This window comes from Pyrgilauda ruficollis, unplaced genomic scaffold (genome assembly GCF_017590135.1).
Source record: "Pyrgilauda ruficollis isolate IOZ18807 unplaced genomic scaffold, ASM1759013v1 scaffold19, whole genome shotgun sequence".
Classification (NCBI taxonomy): domain Eukaryota; kingdom Metazoa; phylum Chordata; class Aves; order Passeriformes; family Passeridae; genus Pyrgilauda; species Pyrgilauda ruficollis.
Window position 1 is genome coordinate 8,684,105 of NW_024518095.1, and position 17,392 is coordinate 8,701,496.

At 46.4% G+C, this 17,392-nt stretch overlaps 1 protein-coding gene across 1 annotated transcript; it reads right to left on the reverse strand.

The window, feature by feature from the left end:
- Positions 1–1,805: 1,805 nt before the first annotated feature.
- On the reverse strand, positions 1,806–10,476 carry CSRP2 (cysteine and glycine rich protein 2). Its single transcript, XM_041465582.1, has 6 exons — positions 10,452–10,476; positions 6,764–6,882; positions 4,663–4,831; positions 3,553–3,685; positions 2,713–2,806; positions 1,806–2,110 (listed from the first exon to the last, which is right to left on the reverse strand). Exons 2-6 carry the CDS (start codon positions 6,873–6,875, stop codon positions 2,034–2,036), a joined length of 585 nt encoding a protein of 194 aa, XP_041321516.1. The 5' UTR covers positions 6,876–6,882; positions 10,452–10,476; the 3' UTR covers positions 1,806–2,033.
- Positions 10,477–17,392: the final 6,916 nt, after the last annotated feature.

Sequence of the window (17,392 nt, forward strand, 5' to 3'; positions counted from 1 at the left end):
GATGCAGTGTTTGTATTGACTTGGGGTGTGATTTCATACAGTGTAGTTGGTGTCCAGTTTCAGAAGCCTTTCTGGAAAAATGTACAGGTGTCTTACAGATGGCATGCACTCAAATCTGTGCAGATGCAAAATCCTATGAGTTACTACTGTGGTAATTACACCTTTGTACTACCAATTAAAGTTGGCATTCACCAATTAAATACTCCTGTCTTTTGAGTGAAGCCTGCTGGCAAGGTAACATCTTAAGGGAGAACTCCATCTAGGGAATGTTTCATGTGGCCTGATGTACTTACATAATGACGTTTGAGGTATTCTAAGGGTCAGCCAGGATCTACATGGGGCTAGGATGTGTCACCAAGATGTGTGCTTTAGGGTGGCACTTGCAGGACACAGACTGCCTTGGCTATTCTGATCCGTGCTAAAGGTTAGGGTTTGAGAAGAAACAAGGTAACAATCAAGTTCGAATCTAATCAGGATATTTATAACCAGCAGTGTGTATTAAAGTGTAACGCTAGGACACAGGAGCACATCTAAAGGGAGGAAAAAAGTATTTTCCACTGAGTCCTGTTTTGGTAGTGACACTGAGAATTGGTGGTGGTGTTCTCCCCTTCCCCAAGCAGTGTTCCTGGTGAGGCTGTGTCCGGGCTGACCGGAAGGCTTGTCAGGAAATGACCAGGGAAGACTTTGACCTGTGCTGAAGATCTCCATCCAAGATTTGCAGTGCTCCATCAGAGGAATTGCTGTGCTTGGGAGTCCTGATGATTTGAAAGCTGATTCCTGGGTTGGGGTTTTTTGGAAAGAAGCCAGTCCTCTGCACCCTCATTATACCTCAACTACAGTTCAGTGCCTTGCACCTCCCATTAGCTGCCTTTTAGTAAATTCAGACTTCCTTGCTATGAAAGCAATGTCGATGGTATGAGTAGCAGGACTGAGAGTTTTTCCTAGGTTTCCTAGGCTGTGCTGTTGTTTGCTGCCTCACTCCCACCTGAAATGTGCTGCTTCAGAGTTACTGTTGTCTTTTTCAGCTCTAATCTTTCCTGCTCTGTGAACTGGACAAGCTCTTGGGTCACTGAGCTGGCTTGTTTTTCCTCCCATCCACATGGTTCTTTTATAACCTGTACAAAATGCTCTTTGTGTATTAGAGTAGTGCATATTTTTCTAATTAGGCTTTTGGCGCGAACTGCTTCACTGCCCCAGACCATGGTCATAGCTGTTGCTTGAAACTGCTTTAGACCATGCTGACACACTTGCTTAATGTGTCATTGCAGCAGTCCCAGTCCCAGTTATGTGTTTCCATAAATTCAGTGTTGTGAAGGGTTCTTTTATCCCAAAAAAGTATCAGCTTGCTTCTCAAACCAGACAAGAGTTTCAAAGTTCTTTTTTATTTTAACCGAACTTCTTGATGTGCAGCTGTCTCGGTGAAGTATTCCTGCACAGTAAGTTCTGTGCATAACCTCAATACCGCAGCACGCTCAGCCCCCTAGAACATTCTGGTTTGGTTTTCATTTGCTAGAGACTCTGTGCCAGAGAGAGGCAGCCATTTAGGCACACAGGTACCCCTTATCTATCACTTTCAGAGCTATGTCACCATACAGAGCAGTAGATTAAGATTTACTGCTTTTGTGCCTTGCACACACATATATTATGGTGTGATACTGGAGAGTTATTCAGCTCTGAAGGCCATGATCATATGTCCAGCTCTCAGCAGAGCTGTGCATCAAGTCTATAAAGCATCATTCTTCCACCCCTGAAGTACCCAGCAACACTCCTCTCACATTTATTGATGACCAAGTAGGCAACACTTGGGGTATATCAACAAGCAAAGCTTTATTGAATTGATACTCAGTATTAAAAGTGTTACAGTGTGATACACAAGGCAAAGAAAAAAGCAGTGTGTGTGTTTGTTTTTAAAATCATTGGCTGAAGGTACACTACAGTAACTAGTATCTGTTTCACAGTAGTTAGTAACATTTGGGAAACTCTTGTTCCTTCTGGCAGGATCGCAGCAGAGCTGGAAGGCGTTTTTAGCCCCCTCACTGGGCGTGAACAAGGGCACCTGCTCCCTGGCCATACCCAAATCCCTTGGGGCCAAAGTTCTTCGCGTAACAACCTGTGAGAAAGATGAACACGCAGTAGCTGAGTCTTCTGGCACATTAATTAATAACAGCACTGTCTGGGCTAAGCCTCTCAGCGGCTTCTCCTTAGTCACTAGAATATGCCCCTGGGAAGCAACACTTAGAAACATTTTGTTAAGTTGCATAACTAACAGCACTGGACTCGGTAGCCAGGTCTGTGTAGCTCCCAGCCCACTCTGTGAGAGCAGTTCACAGGTCAGGTCTGTGGCTTGGTATCTGTTAAGGCATTTGCTGTCATCAAACCACTGTGTGGATCAAGTTTATATCCACAACGACTCAAGAAGGCAGAGCATAATGCTTGCTGGCTTGTTTCCTTACTCTGATCAGGCACAGGGCAAGGCTGCTGCTGCATTTCTCAGTATGTGATGTTTTACTTGATGCAGATACTAAAGCTGCTGACTATCAGCAGCTTTAGTAATATTACATTTTTACTCTATTTTTTTTACTCTTGCTATGACTTACAGAGCACTTCCATGTGAACATAAGCCTGAATTTTCTTATATCAGCAAGATATTGACTGTTTGTCCTTGTAAGGCATCTTGAATCATAAACAAATGCTCTTTGCTTCTTTTCTCACCTTTACAATAGATTTCTCCCTCTTTTTCAGTTAGGGTTGTAGATTCTAGGCTTTTGCCACACTTGGCACATCGGAAGCAGTTCTTGTGCCATGGCTAGAGAAAAAATAAAATAAAGAAGATAGTATTAATACACAGGATGCCCAAGTTGGTAAAAAAAAACCACATTAACTGGAGATGTTTACCTCACTATTGATTAGAGACTGCACCCAAGTTGGTAAAAAAAACACATTAACTGGAGATGTTTACCTCACTGTTGATTAGAGACTGGTGCAATGAAAAGCAGCTGAAGTGCACCAGTAGCAGACAAGAGCATCTGCATTTCTGTGAGCAGCACAAAGCCCCAGAATCCACCCAGCATCCTGCCCAGAGCAGCATTCTGAAAGATATGGGCTTGCTGTGATCAATTCAGAGCACATCTTGGCTCTCTGCAGCAAGTGAGTCAGACAGCTGGCAGCCTGACATAGTTTAACATGGTATTTTCAGAGATCATCCCCCTTTAGATGAAATATTCAGCCTCCCTCACAAGCTGCACACCTAAAGATTGTTTCTTCTGGGTGAGAGGGGCTTATGTCGTTTGCTTCAAGTCTCTAGCATGAGACAATATAAAATCCTCACCTCTGAAATCTAAGGTGATCACTCATCACCCTGCATTTCAAGTGCTTTTTTTTTTTTTTTTTTTTTTTCCAATTAAGTTGATTGCTTTGACTATTTCCAGTGCAAAGAAATGCAATTTTAAGGTAACTGCCCTGCAGTTGGTTCCCTCCTGGGACTGATATAACACACCTTGCTCAATTTAAAGTCCACATAGGAGGTACAAAACAGCACATGCAGTTCCTTACCTTTCCAGCTCCTATTACTTTCTCTGCTGCATAAACAGAATCACCACACCTAGAGCATTTCTCTGTCCCTCCAAACTTCTGAGCGAACTTGGAAGGGTTTGGATTTGTGGTGGGCCGGTGAGGAGAAGGCGTGCTGAAAGAAACAGGACATTTGTTTTCTCTGCTCTTTTACTAAATGATCTCTTGCTCTGCTTAGCAACATGAACAGACCAGCACCCAGCACATGGTACAGAATACAGTACTCCTGTAAAACTGGAGAAGTAAGTTACCAGCAAGGTTATCCAGTTACACTTGGTAGGGAAAAAACCAAAGCCACAACAACAAGAAAAGAAAGGCCATGCTTTAAAGGACAAGAAGAAGCTACTGTGAAGGCTCATTTCCTGAGGAGCCTTCCCCTTTTCACTTATCTAGAAGAACTGAACTCCATCAGAACATGGATTTTTCAGATAGTAAGCTACAAATAATTCCATTAAGTCCCTGTCCATTGATTATAATCAGGAACCTGAATGGATCACTGAACCTGGCTGCAGAGCATATATCATATAAATATTAAGCAATAATTTGAGAACTTGCATGAAGCAAGTTGTGAGACGTATCTCAGCTTCTTTCCACACGGTCTGCTTTACAGCAAGAACTTAATCAGATTAGGAGAGTTTACTATTTAATGTGACTTTTGGTTTTGGCTATAATTAAACACAAATGATTCTTCATTTGCCAGTTAAAAATTCATTCTGCTTGTAGCCCCAGATTCTCAGCTGTCCAAATCCATCCCTGCAAGAACCTGTTGAACAGGAGAGCAACGTGACACCCAGACTCACCTCTGTGAGCTCATGCAATGCCATCAGCAGCTCCATAATCCAGTCCCCTATGGCTCATTCATAAGATGAGCGTGTCCTTGCTTGCACTAACTCCTGCTTCTACTGTTCCAACTCACAGAGTCACCAGTGGGAGCGTTGTGCAACGCAGGTTCAATGCCCTGCATTCAACTAGACTGGGGTATTTTGCATCATTTCTATTCCAAACATGAACATAAACAAAATCCAGCCTGAAAGACTCTGAAAATAGTACTGAAGGACAAGGGCCATGCACCCTCCAGCTCAGTTCACTCACCTCTCAGGCTTGATGCCTAGTCTCTCTCCCCTGTCCATGTTCAGCGTGCCTGCCCCTTGGCCATATCCATAACCTTTTGGGCCATACTTTTTCCCATAGCAAGATTTGCAGTAAACTTCAGCATCATGAATTGCTACAGTTGTGCTGTCCAAGTTTTTCCGGCAGACCACTGGAGGTAAAAAGAAAAAAAATTAAACTGCCTTAAGGGACTATTTCCATCAGCACACATAGTAAGCCAAAAATCAAGTGAGAAGTGATGTTATGGTTTTCCCTGTCCAAAATTCTTCCCATTAGGCAGTGGGACCACCAGAGATTAGAGGGAGCAAGTTGCTGTTTGAATTTGTGAATTATGCTTAGCCCCATAAAGGGCTCTATTCCCTGCCACCTTTTCATGACCATGACATTTAAAGCCTGGAAACTTGCCGTGGTTTGATGAACGAGGCTGCTCAGAAACCCAGAGAGGGCAGTCAGCAGTTTCCCTTGACAGATGCCATACAGCATGAAGCAAAAGCCTATCAGTACAGAAAAACCGTGTCCTGCCCTTTTGGCCAGGGTGGGGTTGGGAAAAAACCAAATTGTCAAGGTTTCCCACCCCCCACCTCAGTACTGCTTCAGGGCAGAGCTGGGGCTGGTTCACAGCTGTCACCGGAGGGGCTGTGCTTTTCTGGCATTCCTAAATCGTCCTCCAGCACAATGCAAGCCCTCTACTCAAGGTTACAGTAGAAGGGAGAACTGTTTCCTTCTTAAACCTCCTTTTGTATGCCAACTGGCATGCTCTTTCCATCTGCAACATCATTATGTCCATGGAAAAGAATTTTGGGGAGGAAAAAAAAGAAATGCCCTCATTAATTTTTTGTTTAAATATTTTAATGTCTGCAAAATATTGGGTGACTTTTGCTTATGGCAATCATTAGCTCCAAGGTTCTTTTTATAAGACACTAATATCCAAGAGGTAAATCAATTAATACATGTTTGTTAAGCCTACAGACTTTAACCCCAACAGAAGTATGCACTATGGAAAACCATGTATTCAGACACACTAGAGCCATTGTTTGACTGCAAGTTCCAGGTTTCTTTTAATAGTAACTCCCATACAAGGCTGAAAATGAGGCAGCCGAGGCATCTAATCTTTGTTTTTTGTAACCCCTGTAGAGCTCAAGGAAAGGAGTGTAGGTGTGCCAGGGCTCTCAATGCCAGCACAGCACACCAAGGTTAGGCAGCAGACTTAACAGCAAACTCGTTTGAGAGGCACAGCTGTAACTGCAGCCAATATAAGGCTAAACCCTAGCTCTGTCCATATGTATTAATCACCAGCAAGTGGGGCAAAAGAGTACCTGATGTTTGCAATAAGGTAAAATTCTCTGATTCAGACAGAGAGGCTGTCTGCTTGCAAAGTAGGAGCCTCTGATTCACAGAGACCCTTTGTTCCCTTCATCTAAGCAGAGGTATTTTCAGCACAGAAAGTGATTTTCAATGCCTCACTGGGCTTGTTGGTTGGACTGGAAAATAATGCTTTGGACTCCTTTCATCTGAAATAAACCACAGGCCTCTGTGCCAAGAAAGTTTAGGCTTCTGGCTGTGCTAAAGCATCAACAACTCGGCTGTGCTCGTGAGCACTGCTGTCCTGGTCTGCACAGGACTCCAGGGCAGCAGTTTGATAACTGTTCCTTCAGCTTCTGACAGCCCCAGGACCACAGGGAGAAGCCCAGCTGAGCTCAGATCAGTGCAAACAAGGCTCTGCCACTGGCCTTCCTCCTCTGCACGAGCAACACTTAAGCCAGGTTTCCAGCCTCAGGATCCCTTAGACTCCTGAGGAAAAGGCTGGCAAGAGTGCTGCAAATGGATGTGCTTTGCTCTGAGACATACATCTCACCCCTGGTATGACAAAACCTCTCCAGGAGATGAGCTCTTCCCTCAGGACTGCCAAGCCCAGAAAGCATATGGGGAGCAGGAATCATGATGGACAAAGTCACTTCTGGCCACTGCCATCCCCAGTGTGTCACAGGTACCAGCTGAGTCTGGGACACCTCCTGTGGACCAGCCCCTTGCTGCTGTGACCCCCAAAGCTATGGCAGGAGAGATTTTGGAGGAGAATACTTACTGCAGAGGAAGCAGCACCGGTGGAAGCTCCTCCCGTCGCACTGCACCTCCTCAGCATGGTAAACGGTGCGGCCACAGGCACCGCATTTGTTGCCACCTCCCCAGTTCGGCATGGTGGTTCTGTGTGCCCAGCCAGGCAGCAGGGGAGAAGGGGAGACGTTCGTTAAATGCAGTGTCCTCCAACACCCTGGCCCCAGGACAGCTGGGCTTACAGGCTCCTTTAAACCAGATCTGTGAAGTTTGTGTGGCATCAAAGCACAACTCTGTAATTTCATCAACTGTTTAAAAACGTGACCCTCCACTGCGTGAGAAGTTTTTGGGACCAGTTCAACTTCCCAGCTCTTCAGATGCCAGACCAGACTTAAAGGCTTAGGCAGGCTCTCTACGGCTATTTGTAAAAGCAGATGAACTGGCAAGGGGAACAGAGACCACTGCTACTGAACAGCAAGAAAAACAGAGACACAGTCTTCACGAGCCATGCCCTCTATCCCTGCCCGGGGATTTTGAAAGTTACATAAATTGGATATGCACAAATTACAGTTTCATGCACAAGAGCTTTACTGTACCTGGAACGAATGCCCCCCCAGATGGATATAATTTCAGTTTCTATGCTTCACTAATGCTGGGCCTCTTGCCTGATAGAAGCAAACCAATTGTATCAACAAGGGCATTTTGTTTTACTGCAGGGCCTGTCATTTGGGATGTGGTACAAGCCAAAGTTCACTTCACCAGAAAACCACTTATTAGGGTTGTAGGAACATTCTGAGCTCCTTTGAGATCACACCTGCACTTCAAAGAAGTTTAAGGGGGATTATTTTCCAGGGACTCCACCCCTGTTACATGAACTGCACCTTTACCAGGCCAATATATCAACCAAACCCAACTGTTCAAATAGCCACAGCTGATTTAAAAGGAAGTGAAACCCCCTCTCATGCATTACTTGCAATGGACACTCAGAAAACTGTGGGGACAGACATCTCACCCACTGTGTCAACTTGTAGCCTTGGGAACAGTCTCTTACATTAAGCCAGAAGCAGTAGCTGTCCCATCTCAAGCTGATCTGCTCCCTGCCGAACTCCCCTGCACTCTCTGGCACCACCATCAGCGGTTCCCCCCCAGCTCCTCCCATAACTGTCTGGGGTTACAGCTCCAAAGCGGAGCCCTGCCCATCACAGTACAGATTTCTGGGGCTTTCCTCCCGCCACCACCACCGTGAGCTAACAAAGCTGTGTTTGCTGAAGGCTCATCTTGCTGTCAGCCTGAACTGTCCTTGGCTTGTGACTGCTGTTTAATGCTGGCTTGCTCTCCTGCAGCTCAGCACCACCACCTCTCACCAGCACAGAGGCCAACAGCAGCCAGACAGGGTTACTGCCTCCAGAGCTTAACCCAGCAGAGCTGCTCAGCACTCATCACCCCAGTGATCCTCACTGATTCACACAGGGTTTTTGGACGAGGACCATGGTTTGCCCACTGGAAGCCCAAAAGGCACCTCCTGCCACCCTACCCCACCAGCAAGAGCATTCCCTCCCTGCAGAGTCCCCACAGCAGCAGTGCAGTACAGGTCAATTATCAGGGACGGAGGCTGGGAAGGAATTTCTTGGGAGCTTCTGGCTTTTCTCTGCAAAACCCACCTTCAGTTGCCCTGAGAAGCTCTCCTGGGCCTGACAAGGAGAAGATACACACAAAGCCTGCTGCCTTCAGCTAACTCTGCCCTCATCCCTCTGAGCCAGAAGCAGAGGATGACCAATCTCCAGTTGCGTACCTTGTCAATAGAGAGGAACTGGAAGTGCCACCCCAGGGAGCCAGAGAGGAGCACTTTGCTTCAAGAGCTCCTTTCTCTAAGGGGCTCTTCTCCCAACGTGTGGGACGGGCCTCAGTGCAGAGCGAGCTGCCTCGCACCCCAGGCAAGGCAGAGCAGACTCCCCAGCCACAACTGAGAGCAGCGGTTTTGGCTAAACCTGAATTATGTGACCCATCTTCCTTGGTAAAACAAGCCTCCCACCCCAGCAGCACGAGCAGCAGTTCAGCAGTTTTAGGGATGCAAGGTAGGATGTGTGGTTCCCAAGTAAGACATGCTGCCAGGCAGCTGCTACAAGACCTTTGTCCAAGACAGGCAGACAGCCATTCATGGCATGTGGGAAAATAAGATTAGTTTATTAACCTAAATTGGGGCACCTTAGGTACATTCCTAAGCAACAGCTTAGGAAACTTGCTCAGAGTGGCTGAGCAGTGCCATTTGCACACTGACACCAATTACTGAGATAGCCCTTTGTTTAATATTTCCATGGGATTAGCATCATTACTGCTCCATGGTTTAGCACTAATACCCTGACCTGGCTCATAAAATTAGTTTTATGGCATTTCCCACTTTGCTTTTGTCATTCTTGGCACAACTGTACAGTCTAAAAATCAAGATTCCATTTCTTTTATCCAAGTGCTTGGCTGTGCTACTGCACAGCAGCTGACATCAATCACAGCAAAGAGCGTCCTTAGCTAAAGAGAATATAGGCTGCAGAACGCTTTGGAAAAGGAATGCATGGACTGGAAAAAAAAAAAAAAAAAAAAAAAGAAAAGAAAAGGAGAAGAGATTCCTTTCCACCGTGTACGCTTTCCAAAATGTAAATGGTATTTGGTACAAGAACTACTTCTGTCTTTTCCTCTCATCACCACCATGCTCATGTTCTATTGTGCATTTACATGAGCCTACATTATTTTAATCGTTTTGTCAGCAAACAATAATTTAGTTTTCATGCAAACTAGAGCTGAGGACCCGAATCAGGTTTCCCCAGCTTTGCCCCAGATTTCACATGCAATATTGGGCAACCCAGGGTGCAGCTCCACCCTTTCTTCTCCTTGAGAGACAGAATACTAGACGACCTGACAACCATTAGCTAACGCAAAACTTCTGATAAGAGTTTTGGGAATTCATTAAATGAAAAATAAAAAGGAACTGAAGTCGCTACCCGTCAAGGGTCAAGGTAACTGTATTCTCTTTCGGAGAAGGTATTTCCATTTATCCTCCCCGTGATGTTCCTATGACGCGTGCGTGGGAAGAAGGGCAATATTTCCTCAGTTACTCAACAGCAGGAGCTCCCTCCTGGCAGCGGTGCTCCGGAGGCGCCTCAGGGCCGAGGGCCGGTGTCCTGCAGCAGCTGTGCCCCGGGACAGCGGGGCTCCTTCCCGAGCCCCGCGGGGAGCACGTTCAGACCTCCAGCCCCGCCTCAAGCCTACCCTGCTCCCTCGGGACTCTCTGGCTACTTCATGCAGGCCTCTGGGGAGCACAAAAGCAGTAATTAAAATCCAGGTGATCTCACTGCCAACACCAATAATTCTGGCTGTCTGCTGCGGCTTGATGGCAGCTGCTTGTAGCCAGCACGTCATCCACGGGACAAGCCACGGCAGCCGCCAAGTCCTTTCCGACCCGTTTGTTAACAGCGGCTCTGATTCAGGAGACCTAAGCCAGCCGCAAGACAGACAAGCAAGAATTCCAGGCTATCCGGTTATCCTAGACGGCTTTTTCGGCGGCCCGTCGGGGAAGCCCGGTGCGTGGCAGCTCCATCACTAGAGCAGCCAAGCAGCGGGACCAGGTGAGCATCGCCCCCCGCCCTGGCCCCGGCTCGCCTTGCGCCGCTCGCCGTCCCCGACCGCTGCCCGGGCCGGGGGCCGGTCCACCCTGCCCCGGCACTCACCTCAGCTCAGCTCGGCGCCGCTCAGCACGGCGCGGCCCCGCGGCGCCTTAAAGGGCCGGGGCGGAGCCAGGAGGGCCCGGCCCCGCTGCTGGCCCTGCCCGCGCTGGGCCGGCCGAGGCCGGGGATGGAGGGCTCGGCCTTGCCCGGGCGGCAGGAGGAGATGTCTCAGCTGCAGCCTCGCACCGCCGGAGACAGCTTGTGGTTTTACCTAGTTTTAGGATTTTGCTTGACATACTTGCAGGCTCCGTGAGCGTGTTTCCCCAGAGGACAGGGAAAGGATGCAGGGGTCGGGAAAGAGGTTTCCCAGGACGTGAGGAGCCGGAGAAGGCTGCTGTGGGAGTCCGTGCCCGGTTCGTGGGAGCCCCGGGGACTCGGCCCCGCAGCTGCCGCCGAACCACTGCTCCAGTGGGGACTGACTGGGAGGGGCCTTAATAGTTTCACAAAAGGCCGGCAATTAGGGCTGACTACAGCATGCTGGAGAAAACTGCCCGAGGCTTCAGCTGCTTTTTATAAGTGTCCCCATCTCCCAGTTTCCCAGGGCTGTTGCACACTGGCTCTGTCGGTTTCAGGATCATGCACAGGGCTCCCTATGTCTTGCGGGAGATGTGGGTTTATCCCCTGCTCGTTATTAATCCAATACCAAGTCACCTACTCGTTGCCCACAGGAATGCCAAGCAGCATGGGAACGACCTTTTCACACAGACCAGAGATGGAGCCTCAGGAATGAAGCCCAGCGAGCTTGGTGGAGGCAGCACCTACGAGCCCTCCTGCACAAGCACTGTGCAGTGAGGTGGGCTGTGTGCTGGCTGGGGTGAGAGATCCCGCGGAGCTGCTGGCACAGACACTGGGTGACGTGCCACCTGGGCCCAAACTGCCTGGACTGTGAGATGACTGAAAATGACCTCCATGCCAGGTCAGAGAATGAGAAGGGTTACCTCTTCCTTCCCCTTAAAATGTTCTTTCCAAGTACTGCTGCCTGGGTGCTGGCAGCTGCAACTTGCTGAGATTTTTTGCTTTCCGGTTTTATTTGTAATGAATCTTGAATGACCAGACTGTGCATGATTTATGTGCATCTTGGAGTCCTGCCCCATAAGCAAAGCCAGTATCTGTTCCTGTGGAACAAGTTGGTGTTCACCATGAGCAAGACCAAGAGTCTGACCTCAAGCATCATAGCAAAAACTTGATGCTAGGCTTTGAGGGAAGTGAGCGCTAGGAGAAGCAGAAGTGTTAGAAACTGTTGTTTCTTGAGTTGGAGGTTGCATGAAGGGAGAAGATCTCTCAAAGTCGGACAAGAGGCTATGAGTCAGAGCAAGCTTTCCTGCAAGAAATGCCCGTGCTCTCTTGTCCAACTTGTCATGCTCCCAACCCTGCTGGAACTGTGTGTGATGATGCTCAGTTATTTACCATGTCTCCTCGGGTAGCCTCCAGAGCTAATAGATTTTGTCTTTTGATAACATTTCCTACAGACTATAAAAAATAAACAGTAGAGATCCCTATGGGGAGAGAGAAGCTTTGCAGACCTAGCAAGGTCTGACCATACTCAAAGAAAGGAAGTTCTCACTGTGACTAAGGGGCCATGCTGGTATGAAATAAAACACTCTTCAGTGTGAGGCACTGCTGAGTGAGCTAGAAGACAGTCCAACATCCAGTATTTTATTTTCTCATGTTTAGTATTTAGTCAGTTTGTCAGAAACAGAGTAACCGTGAGGGTCAGACATAAGTATATCAAGTAAGTCCATTCCTATAGGAACAATATTAAGGATACTTTGCTGCAACACTTGGGAATAATACCTTGGAATGAAGAAAAGCAAATGAAAGAATGAAAAAAATTACCACATACTTTATTTTTATTGATTTTTTATCAATAAATTTTATAAATGTAAGTATGAATAGGTATATTTGTTATCTATAAATACATAGTTATTTTATTTATAATCATACCTATTCTATCTCCTCTGCAGGTCTCTTTTTCTCTGTTTCTTTCCTGAGAGCATAGTTCAGAATTTATTTAAGATAAAGCCTGGATCCAGCCCTGCTGCATTCCTCCTTGCTGTCCTGCACTCCTTCAACCTGTCATCCTGAACATGCCTGCTGTTGCCCAAGCAGCCCCACTGCCCCCTCCACCTTCCTCAGCATCCTCCTGACCTGATCCTGTCCTTCCCTGTGTTCCTGCCTAACATCTGCTGTAAGCTACTCTTTCTGACAAACCCAAAATTTCAGATAATGCGTCTACTCACTGACCTGGGGAGAAATTTCCACCTAACCACCATGGCAGACCCCTGCAGGCAGCCTGGCTCCTGCAGTCTGCCAGCTTTTTGTCTGGCTTTTGCCATTTTGAGCTCAGCAGATTATAATTAGGACAGTTTATTTCTGAAAAGCAGTGTTCAAGTGTATTAACAGCTCCTGTTCTTTTCCCCTGCTGATTTGGCTGCTCGGGTGGACTGGGGGGGTTGGGGGGGGTGTGTTTCCTCTCTGTTCTTCTGCTTTCTGAGCCATGGGAAAGCCAACAGGCTCTACACAAAACTAGTTCTCCCTTCACTTGTAAAATTCACATGAAGCATGTTTTTCACCTCAGAACAAATTTCTCAAGGTTTTAGCCATGCCATACTTTTATGCAAGTGTTGTTTTCCATGTTTTGAAAAGCTGAGTAAATCATCAGCTTGTTTGACCTAGTTTCTTTTCAAAAGACTTGGCACACATCAGTGTACTCAGGTCTTTGCATCCGCTGAGTACCTTCCACTCACCTGGATTATCTTATCCTCGTTTGATCTGGTAAGCATGGCCCCATGTCTGCTTATGGCAGAGTCAATCTGCTCTGCTGGTAACCTTTGCTATCCTTTTCTGAAAGTTTATTCTTGTTAGTCTAGATTTTACTTTGCAGGGAGTATATTCATATTCTGACACTGTTTTTTTGTCAGAACCAGTTTTATCCAAATACTGTTACTACTGACTAACTATCTTAAATGTATTCTCATAAGAGCCTAATTTTAGCTATTTTGCCTATTAGGAAAGCTATTTTGAAGCTAGGATAGAGTTTATTGTTTACCAGCCTGGGAGGTCAGACACTGTGCAGTGCTTCCCATGGTACCTTGGTTAATTTCTCACTGGCCATCCCCCAAACTTGCCCTTAGTAAAAGGTGTTTTCAAGTGCAATATCAGCAAGTGAAAAATTAATTTGTGCCCAGCATTACCCAGATTTGTCCTATCACGGAGGGAACTATGTGTTTAGCTAATTTCCTTGTCTAAGCATCCATGCATCTCAGCAGTGTTATACATTTATTCTAAATCCGATAATGATAAATTTGTGAAGTCTGCACAAATTAATGAAAATACAACAGATGATTCTAATGTTTACTGGGGCTGTGATTTTTGGTTTTTAATTGTCTCTTCAAGTCCAATGTACAGGTATGGAAAACATTCTCAGTATGAGAAGATTGTGCTTTCTAAGATTATTGATTTATTTATTATTGGTTATGTTTTTATTTTATTTTGCTTTAGAGGCTCCAAGCAGAAATGGAGGCAGCTTCAGAGCTGTTACAAGTGAGTGCTGGTGGGATTTTAAGGAGATTGAGTAGTGGGTTTTGACTGAGAGGCTCTCAGATTCCTCTCCAGTTCAGCGAAGTTTTTGGGACCCAGGGTGTGTTCCTGGTCCCCCAGGGAGATGGATCATTAATTCTGAGGGTCTTGCATGCAACACTTCAGCCTGATGTGAGACTTATCTAAATGAAACACATGGTTTGCATCTAATCCTACATACATTTAGCGAGGTAAAGCACAGTGTAGGCTGCCAGTGATGAAATTATCAGATCACAGCACTGTAAAAGCCCAGCAAAACATTGAAGTTACTATATTGAAGTTCTAAGGGTTTGAACAGAGGTTTCTGCAAAGTCTGGGGAAACATGAGCTCTACTTTAGATGCCAGCTCAGCAGAATATGAATACCTGGACTTGTAATGATGTCACCTTCCTGGCAGGAGGCATAATCTAGGCTGAAAGTATTGATTTCTTTAATAAAGCTCAATTTTTTTTCACTGTATGCTCACAAGGCCAGATTATCCCTTGTGTTGTGCCATGGAAAAACCTACAGTCAAGAGCTTCAGTAATCTCAACCATGTACAAGTTCTGCTGCTGACTGACAGGATATCTTTAACAGAGGACAGAATTTGAGGACCCACACAGCTTGTTCCTATAATACTGTTACTGATTTTTTGAAGGGCAGGGAAATGTATTTAATATTAGATATAAAGCAGAGAGGGGATAGCCAGGTGAAACTCTCTGACTCTGCTGTTTTCAGAAAGCTTTCCAGCTCCATCAGGCTGCTAAGGGAGTTACCTGGATAGCAGATAGCAGTTTCTCCAAATACATAATGTCAAAAAGCTCTGGTTGGGCTAAAAAAAGAGCCCATATGATCTTCCCCCACCCCCATTGTCCCCTTTTCCAGTAACTCTTAGGACTCTAAACCCTTCTGCACCATGCCAGCACTTCTGCATGCAGCTTCTTGTCCTGATAAGAGGAGGAAGCTCAAAGGCACGTTATGCCAGGGTGTTACATCACCTGTGAGCAACCTTCCTCAGAGCTGCTGGCAGTCTTGTGCCAGAGCTCCCTGCTAAGCATTGTGAGAAAGAAGAGGGCGGACAGTTTCCAAGTTGCATTGTGTTGCCATTACGTGAAGTTTCCAGCGTCCTTACATCAAAGGAAAAGCATTTCAGACTCCGCAGAAACAGCTAGGGGGTGGTCAGCAGTAAACCCAGCAACGTGCTGATGCTTGCTGCAAACCATTGCTAGAAAAGCTGTCCCTGCCCCTGGCAGCACAACACGCTAAGATGCAATGATGCTTTACCTTTCCCAGGCTAGGAACATCAGATATAGAGAAAGGAAGGGAAAAATCTGGCAGAAGAGCTATCCCCTTGAAGGAGAATAAGCTGTTGAGTGTGGTGGGGCTGGTAGTTTCTGTCATGTCTCCTTGCAACCAGCAGTGCTTTAATTACTCTGACTCTCTGCAGAGAGGCTTGGTGGGATTTTGTTCTCATCTGAACAAAACATGGGCATCAGACTCCTTTTTACTGACTGTAATGCCAGTGACAAGCACGTGCCATTTGGGAGTGTATGAGCATGATGTGAAGCCTGTTTTTCTCCAGCAGTAGAAAAGGAAAGGGTAGGTAAACCTTATCTCACATTGAACCTCCTCGGGGGAGAAAGACAGGACTCTCCATAAATATGATTGTGCTTCATTAACAGTCACTGGAGGGGAATAGGACTCTAAACCTAAGAGTGCCTAAGTGGCCCTGGTCACCACCTTAGTAGTGCTTCTAAGACTGGGTGTGGCAGCAGCAGCAAGAGCCAGCCATAAGATACAGTCCCCCTCTGATCCCTTTGCCTGAAAACTAAGCACCTGAAGCAGGCTCTGTCTAAAAAAGCAAGGGTATTCTGTCTGCAGGAAGCTGGCCAAGGGAGACCTGTGCCTGAGAGCTCTTCCCAGCCTGCACAGCTCCTGGTTTGGTGCCTAGCAGCTGTGAGTCTGAGCCCCTGTGGTGAACCAGCAGCAGCACTGCATTTGTGTGATGACTTTCTGCAGCCACAGGTGAGGCTGCATTAGCTCCTGCCATGAAAGTGAGCTTCCACTGAGCTCTGGATGGACACATTTCTGTCTCTGACGTATCCCTGGTGTGCGAGATCCATGGCAGCAGCTGTGTGGCCATCTTGGTTTAAAAGACAAATATCTGCCAAGGAAGATGGAAAACTTCCTGGAACGGAAAGATACCCCTTCCCTCTAAATTATTGTGACTGTGTGACACAACAGTAATACCTCACACCTGCATTTTGAAGCTGAGCTGCTCACTTCAGTGCCATCTGAGGAGGAAAGAATACTTTGTCAGTCCAATCAGCTAATCTGGTTATTAATAAATTTAGTTATTATCACTGGTTGGAGAATTTTAATTATCTCTATCATGAAATAATATTTGAACAGTAAAACCAGGTAATAATAGCACCACAGAAATGCTGATTGTATGCAAAGGTTTCAGCAATGAGAGGATGTCAGGGCTAAGTGCTTGGAGATGTGTTTGTGATAGTATTAACCTAAAAGCCATTGCAGTACACAGTGAGCACCCGATGCGAGCTGCCCAGAAGAAACTGCTCATTTGGGATGCTGTTTTCCCCCATCAGCAGATGCATCCATCACCCAGCACTGACACTGGAACTCCCCGTGTCCCTCGGCCCCAGTGCTCATTCCTACTCCCATTTCTGCCCGTGCTTTACCCCTCCTGTTGGCCACAGCATTAAACAGGGTGCTCAACAATCCCCAGTTAAAACCAACTGTGCAAAAATCCTACCTAGCGGCAATGCTGCATCATCAGGAACAAATCACTGCAAGGCACTCTGCTTGTCTGTGGTTTCTCTGGATAGCAATTTACGACCCCTTCCACACGCAGCGAGGGAAAACAACTGTGCTTGGGAAGAGCACTTGGGCCAGCTCTTGCACATCACACAGTCTTGGCAGTGATCCCTTTTTTCTTGGCACAAATACAGAAGCTCTAGGAGGCTGGGGGTGTCAGAACCTCGTCTGCACGGCGCCGATGGTCAGCTTTCAGTGCTTGGCTCAGTCATTATTGTTAATGCTGTGTTCAAATTATGACAACCACTGTCATGTAATGCGTGGTCTGTGACAGCCACACACCGTCCTGCTATGGTAGACCAGTGCCTGTAAATACAGATCTCTTTTGCTGAGAAATGTGGGCATAAAAAAGCAATGAAAGAGCTGAAAGGATTCCTATGGAAATTTTATCACTTGGAAAGAAGATCCAGCATCAACAACAGTGAAATTCCGTGGTCAGGAAAAAACCCAAACAATTTCCAATATTTTCCTTAATTGGATTACAAATGCCACCTTTGGAATACATTCTGAAATCAATTATTCTTTTCTCTTTGTTGTGCTGTCAGTTT